The 7,288-nt window shown below is 40.2% G+C and overlaps 1 protein-coding gene across 3 annotated transcripts; it reads left to right on the plus strand.

The window, feature by feature from the left end:
• The first annotated feature begins 217 nt into the window (after positions 1–217).
• On the plus strand, positions 218–6,594 carry srsf3a (serine and arginine rich splicing factor 3a). 3 transcript variants are annotated; one of them, XR_014601138.1, is made up of 7 exons: positions 218–312; positions 1,526–1,566; positions 1,753–1,963; positions 2,483–2,635; positions 3,484–3,962; positions 5,509–5,547; positions 5,644–5,739. XR_014601138.1 is itself a non-coding variant. In XM_084062305.1 (7 exons), the coding sequence occupies exons 2-7, from the start codon at positions 1,560–1,562 to the stop codon at positions 5,883–5,885; spliced, it is 534 nt and encodes a 177-aa protein (XP_083918431.1). In that variant the 5' UTR covers positions 218–312; positions 1,526–1,559; the 3' UTR covers positions 5,886–6,261. The 3 variants fall into 3 exon arrangements, 2 of the variants coding, with proteins under 2 accessions (XP_083918431.1, XP_083918432.1); XM_084062305.1 differs by lacking the exon at positions 3,484–3,962 and adding an exon at positions 5,858–6,261; XM_084062306.1 differs by lacking the exon at positions 3,484–3,962 and adding an exon at positions 5,858–6,594 and having other exon boundaries at positions 231–333; positions 1,548–1,566.
• The last annotated feature ends 694 nt before the right edge of the window (positions 6,595–7,288 follow it).

Below are 7,288 nucleotides of genomic sequence, written 5' to 3' on the forward strand. Positions count from 1 at the left end.
TGCTAGAGCCGTAAAAAAACTTCTCTTATGGGGGTCCCTGGCATATCTTTTGAAATGGGGGTCCGCGGGCTAATAAGTGTCAATGGGGGTCCTTGACATGAAAAAGTCTGAGAACCACTGTCTTAGGATGCCGTGCTGCGCATTCGCCTGTTTGAACACTGGGGGGCGAGCTGCGCTTCCGTGTTGGTCTGTAAACTCACCGGAACTACAAGAAGAAGAAGGAGGCAGTCATAATGGAAACGCAGACGCTTCTTCTCTCCCTCTCAAAGAAGAAGCGCTAGTTCCGGGAGACGGTCGGGTGTCAATTTACAGGTAATATATTTATATATGATTGTAAATAAAACGTAAGGCCTTGTAAAGGTTGTCTGTCTGAAACAGTTCAGGTTAGTTTAGTACTTCTCTAAACCGAGGATAAGTTAGTTAATAGCTGATTGTTATATTAGTGGGGTTAGTAGGCCAGGCCTTGATCCTAAGCCACAACCACACCGTGTTGGCTAGCTAGTAGCTACATCATCAAGCTAGCTTGGTTGGCTAACCAACCAACCTAGTATCAACAACACCTTTTGAGTTACGTAATGTTTTTAGACGTCTTAGCCGTCAAAGCTTAATACCTATACACCGATTGGCGTTAGATTTATCAAGACGTTTTTTTTGTAAATTAGCAACATTAGCCTGCTAATGTTGACAACGTAAAGTTAGCATAGCAGCTACGCTAACACACGGCTGGTGGCAGCTAGCTTGAAAGCTTACCCTACGCTAAGTGTTTTAAGGTATCTAGAGCTCAGCTTAATGCATACATGTGTAACTGCGGAACAGTAGTGTTACTTAAAGTTGGATGGTTTAGGGCGGTCTGTGTGTGGACACCCAACAGCTCTTCTGTTTGTGTTATTGGGAGAAGCGGGCCTGTGCTGAAAGTAAACCTTCTGATCCATGATGAACGAAGCCTCGCGGTGGGGGAGGGGAGGATGGGGGGCCAAACGATATTCAGGCTTTGGTTTCGGTTCTGGTGACCGTTTTTTTTGGGGGGCTTTGTTTTTAAAGTGTAGTTGCCTATTTGTGCTCGTTTGTTTCCTAATGTTTATAAATTTAAAACGTTTTCATGTCGGACCCCCAGGTTTAATATGTATTTGTCCTGACACCCCCATCTGAAAATATGTTGTGCCATCTAGGAATCTTAACCTTAAAAACATAAGTAACTTAAACTTAAAAAAAAAAAAAAAGCAGATTTACAAGCTCACAATGCGTCGTGACGCGATGTGAGCTTGTAGATTAGCTATTTTCAAATAGCCATAGCCTAGTCGCTTCTTTGGGGCTTGTTTTCATAGACTCCTGGTTGCTTATTGCTTATTTCTCTTGCATAATCTGGCAACACTGGATTCTACTATCTTGTTTACAAGCTCATGGTCATTTGCCTTCTACATCTCTTCTGATATTGTTGCATAATTATGTTTGTTCTTCTGAGATCACTTTTTCATTGTCTTGCTGCGACCTAATAGTCCCTTTCCCCCATGCGTGTATTTCACAGTTCAACTCAAAGCGATACCCAGGTCAGCTGAAATATGGGAGGTATGTTGAAAATGTTAACAGCCCTTCCAAAATGGTGGAGCCATGTTTTACACTGAATTTTCATTGTTGTGTTTCAATCCCATTTTCCGTTCTGATATGCCTCCCTCTTAATGTACAAGCATTTTAATGCTATTCACATTATGTAAAATATATTACATTTCCCTGTTTCCCTTTTGTCTCTCCTAGATCCTGCCCTCAGTAGAGATTGTCCCCTTGACTGCAAAGTGTATGTTGGGAATTTAGGTAATAATGGGAATAAGACAGAGTTGGAGAGGTCATTTGGCTACTATGGTCCCCTACGCAGCGTATGGGTTGCCCGGAATCCCCCAGGCTTTGCTTTTGTGGAGTTTGAGGATCCTAGAGATGCTACTGATGCTGTGAGAGAACTGGATGGAAGGTAAAACTTCTGAAGATTTTGTTCCTTTTACTGTTAGTTGTCCCAGTGATTTTTGCAGTGGTGGTAAGAGTATTTCAATGTAGAAATACTGTTACAAGTAAAAGTCGGTTATTCTAAATTTACTTGAGTAAAATGGCATCAAAATATACTTGTAAGTACCCATTATGCAGACTGTCCCATTCCACAGGTTTCAAATGTATACAAATCTTTGTTAAATAGCAGATCTACAAGTTCACAACACGCCACGATGCATTGTGAGCTTCTAGATCGCCTATTTTCAAATGACCAAAGTAGGGCTGAAGTGGTTAATGTTTTGTAATCTAAATCTACAAAGTAACTAAAGTTTTCTAATAATTGTAGTTGAGTAAAGTACAATATTTGACTTGTACTACTGGAGTATTTCCAATACTTTTACATCTCACAAGTACCTCAAAATTATATTTAAGTTCATGTACTTGGTGACTTTCCACCACTAGATTTTTGCAGACTGCAACTCATGATGTTCCCCATTTTATTTAGAACCATGTGTGGCTCTAGAGTGCGTGTTGAGCTGTCCACTGGTGAGAAACGCTCCAGAAGCCGCGGACCACCTCCGTTTGGGGGCAGTAGACGCACGGGCCGCGATGGTGGCCGCGATGACCGACGCCGCGGCAGTCCGCCCGTCAGACGCAGGTATGCTTTTTATGCGAAAAGATTCATGTTATTGGTCCTATATTCAAATTTCAAATTGTGCTAATGATAACAGGGGTATCAAATCCCCCTCAGACTTTGTTCATTTTGATTGATCGAATACTTTTAACTTTTAAAAAGTACAGAGGTACAGTTGTACAATAATGCTAAAAAGGATGACACAAAAAGCCCTGATGATGGCATTAGATGTTTCACACCCTCTTCTCTGAATGTATTTTAGGTATAGATTGTTTATTATCAATCAGCCTGCAAGAATGGGCAAAAAAGGTTACAAACCCAACAGGGCAGGTACTATTGTTTTCATGGGCGAAAAAAAGTGTCCATAAACCTTACTTCATTTAACTAGAATATTTAATCTTTTAGCCTGCATACCCATGAGGTCATGCACAGTCAACCATCAAAGCTGCGGTTGCTTTTATTTTGTAAGACTAGTCATTCCTAAAATGTCATTCTTGCCAAACATAAATTGAAAAGGAAAATATTTGGGGCACGCAGTGATGTGCCCCAGTTATTTACCTTTTCCAAGTAAATGCCTCCTTAGCAGCTCTTTTGTGTACGTTGATTATTTTTCTATAAGACAAGTGTGACCTTGAAATGTAATCTTATTTCATAGGTTGACTGTAAATGACCAATATTGGGGCATGTGTATTAAAAACGGCAATTCTTTACTTGAAATTGCTTTAAGGGAACATCAATGGCAGTTAAAGTTAGCCCTTCATCATTCATCAAAACGTTATTTGATTTTGTACGGCTGTGAAGGATTTTTTTTTAATTGCTCAGTTCAGTTGGCATCTATAATTCTATATTAATAAAACTGAACCCCGTTGCAGAGTCACCGCCACGCTTCTCACCACCCCCAGTCAACTAGTCCTCTTTCAGCATCATGTGACTGCTGACCAGCGTGTCCCAATCAGATCGGCTGGTGCTGTCACATGACCCAGGCGCACCGCCAGTCGTCAGGTTCCACCAACCTTTTGGTTCCTGGGCATGCAGTTCCCAGCACTCCTCCTCCTCCTACTCCTCCTCCAACCTTAACGCAATCGACAGCTGCCCACCTCCCATTATCGACCAATCAGCATCTTAACTTTTTCTGTTATGAACACACAACTATCTACGGGAGGGAACAGCCCTTGGCTTACCTCCCCAAAAAGGCATGGAAAATCTACAACTACCTTTTCCAGCCAGCCAAGCAGGCAACTCCATATCTCTCAACATTTGCATCATGGGGCAAATCCTCTCTGCAATTCGACCTCCCTCACCATCAGGCTTCCTTGCGTCATTTCTATCTTGTCCAATTCCCCCAAAAATAGTAAGTTGCTTTTATCCTGCTCTTTGTAGTTTGTGCTTTATCTAGTTTTCAGAGCTGCGTGATCATTTCCCCTCAACAGTAGTGTAACTTGCACTACTAAAGGAATTTTGAAGGCCCTTTCGCATAGATGAGTTACAAAACCTAAATCCTTGAGATCACAACTTGTGGTCAAGGAACTGGTGGCCGCCAATTTTTAACTGCATATGGGGAAAGAAATGACAGACAAACAATGTTTCAAACATGCACAATGCACAGAGTACATTTTCATGGCTCGACATTAAGCAAACAGTTCGAGCGCTTTCTGAGCAAATTGCACTATTATGTTATACTTGACCCAGAAAGTCCTATGGGATTTTTTTTTGTTCACTAGCTATAGTCTTAGTAAAAATGGGAAATCAAAGTATTTTATTAGGTTGTGATGCTCCCAAACTGCTATCACAATGACGGTCCTTAAAGAGTTTCATGTGGCCAGGCAATCTGAGATCCATCTGGTGATTAAACTATTTCATAGTTTAATAGACTTGACAGCACTATCATCAGTGTTGTCATGTTAATTTGCATTTTCAGACATTTAACCACTTAAACCTTCAATACTTGCTAAACTTAACTGTTGGCTCTGTACTAGGTCTGCTTTTTCCCCTTTTACACCAAATCTCTTGCAGAAAAACTAAAACTTCCAAGCAATGAGTCGTGTTGTGAGCTTGAGATCGGCTGTTTTAGGCTTAGGTTCCCTCCCAGAATAGGGGTTCAAGTGGTTAGAGGATCCCCTGGGTGTCCCGGACCTCCTTTTGGAAGACCCATGATTGGGATACAACTGGGAGGAAACAAAAGACATTTAACAAAATGATAACTGCATTGAAGAGCCAATGCAATGACTTTAGGGCAGCCGTTAATATTGGGATGTAATCTGTTTTCAAAGCAGTGGGCGTAGGTTTGTTATCTTCTATTCGCGCCCATATATTGATTCTAGATTTACCCAGTTATCGGTAGGCTCAGATCTGTGATTGTCAGGCTACATGAGACTATTAAAACTCCACACACCAGTGGTGGAATTTCAGACAATTGTAAGAAAGATGTTGGCTATTGAACATGTAAAGTAAACTAGTTGTGTTTAATATGCCTCGGGTTACAGTTAGGCTGTACTAAAGCGTCATGCCAGAAGTGCAGGGCAACAGGACGTTGTTCTTTTCCAGGCATATCTAAGAATCATATCTCTCCATTAGATGGACATGAAACTGGGAATATATTTCACAACAAGGTGGCAGCAGAATGAGAATTTCACAGCTTTGACTTATTCCATGCAATGTTTCTCAACCTTAATGTCGAGCACTGATTTTGTATTTGGCAGTTTAAAGGGTCTTTGTCTTGTTTCTCAAAACGGTGTCATGGATGCAGATGATCCTGCTGTTAACAGAAAGGTCATGGCTGTAACCATGTTTGCATTAAGGATCAAGAATCCCAGTGGGTTCATTAGTGTAGGAGGGGTATGTTGTTTGCCTCCGTCATCTGATGTACTTTTCCTTTTTTACCTCATCTAATACCTCAGATCACCAAGGAGGAGGAGCTTCAGCCGTAGTCGCAGCAGGTGAGCCTATGCATTTCCCACTTTGCCTCAACACTGACTTGACTTGTGAAATCTTGTATGATTTGAGTTTATATATTAATCTGCGTTTGTTTTCAGGTCTCTTTCAACTTCAAGAGACAGGCGGAGAGATAGGTCTCTTTCCAGAGATAGGAACCCTAGGAAACCCTCAAGATCTTTCTCACGCTCAAGGAGGTGAGTCATGTGTCAGAATCTTTGGAATTTGTATTATTACTGCCTTTGGTGTGCTTCGAAGGTGCTGATTTTCAGTCTTTGGCATTTCTTAATTTTCCTAATTTACCTTTCTTTCCAGTCGCTCCAGGTCTAATGATCGAAAGTGAATACATCAGATGGTCCAGGCGCAGGATTATGTTTCGGTCGTGAAGGTTTTTATACAGTCCTGTTTTTTCCTTTTCCTCAGCTTTTGAAGTAACCACATGTCATCCACTTTGGACAAGATATACTGTAATGGCCATTGATCTGTGGTCATATTTTCTTGTCAAGTCTCATTGCAAGATTTGGTTTTTTAAGTTTTCCCTCAAGCCTCAACTTTTTTTTTCTCTCTTCAAAATGTCAGCTAACTGAAAGTGAAGCGATTACTGTCTTGCCTTGCATGTTTTGAAGTGAAATACTGGGATTCAACTTTGTCCGTAGCTCAAGTTTTATTTTTGTTTTTTAGTTCCTCTGTTTGAATTAAAAGTCAACTTGCCATTTTTATTTTATTTGTTTCTGGTTTTATGAGTCATTGTCTCTTGAAATCCCCTTTGAGATGTTTGATATTCATGTTCGAGGGTCATCAGTATTTTTATGATGGTATAACACATGGACAGAAATAAACAAAGCATACATTCACATCTTATGTAAGTTCTTTAGTTATCCCATATTCAGACAGTTCTAGTGCAAATGCAGTGGTGCTGTTGCTTGCAGGACTTAATTTGAGATTTTCTCATTAACATTGTTTGCATAAAGGGTGCTACTGCTATTCCTTTTTAATTGGTTTGCTGAATATTGTGTCACAATGCTTGTTCAATAAATTTGTTCTATAGGAAACACTGCCTTTCAGATTCCTTCAGTGTTCTCACCTCTGGGAAAGGACTTCACTACAAAGTTAACTAACTGGGAAAAACAAGAATCTAGAAAATGTTGGTAAATTATGCAATTTTGCAATGTGCTGTAATAATTCAAACAACTAATCCACTTGAACCACTCTACTTGACTGCAGTAGTCTATGCAAAGTCTAGAATTTGAGTAATTTCCAGGTCTGGAGAAGTATGGGGAAAAAATAAAAGATGGCATGGGAAAATATTTGTTTACAGACTATTATCCCTATTCTGTTTCTAGAAGAAAAATCAGTTAAAGAAATTGATCATACAAGCAGATTTTCATGGAGTTTGGAGCAGGCAGACAATGTTTACAACTCAGTGTGCAGGCCAGAGTGAGATTGATGTAATTAACCCATTCAAACTGGGAACGCATCGGTGTAACCACATCCACATTTTATACTTACGCTATTTTTGAATAATCTTGACCATTTGTGCAAATATATTTTAGGGAGCATTTGTAACTCAGATCTTTGCTTCTGGTGGGGGGGGGGTCCCCTGGAACAAAATATTGTTCCGCGGTCAAATATCATTTTGGGTGGTCCTTGACATGCAAAAGTTTGAGAACCACTGATATAGCAACATGTTTTTCAGAAAGCTGTTAAGATTTTAATACATTTGTAGTAGCACATTTAAAAAAAGCG

Source organism: Gymnoscopelus microlampas, assembly GCF_963454915.1.
Source record: "Gymnoscopelus microlampas genome assembly, chromosome: 7".
NCBI classification, from domain to species: domain Eukaryota; kingdom Metazoa; phylum Chordata; class Actinopteri; order Myctophiformes; family Myctophidae; genus Gymnoscopelus; species Gymnoscopelus microlampas.

Excerpts from the sequence above, each read along its gene's own strand:
- srsf3a (XM_084062305.1), top strand. Across the intron at positions 2,636-5,508 it reads AGTCCGCCCGTCAGACGCAG|ATCACCAAGGAGGAGGAGCT; the intron begins GTATGCTTTTTA and ends CTAATACCTCAG. Across the intron at positions 5,740-5,857 it reads TCTTTCTCACGCTCAAGGAG|TCGCTCCAGGTCTAATGATC; the intron begins GTGAGTCATGTG and ends CTTTCTTTCCAG.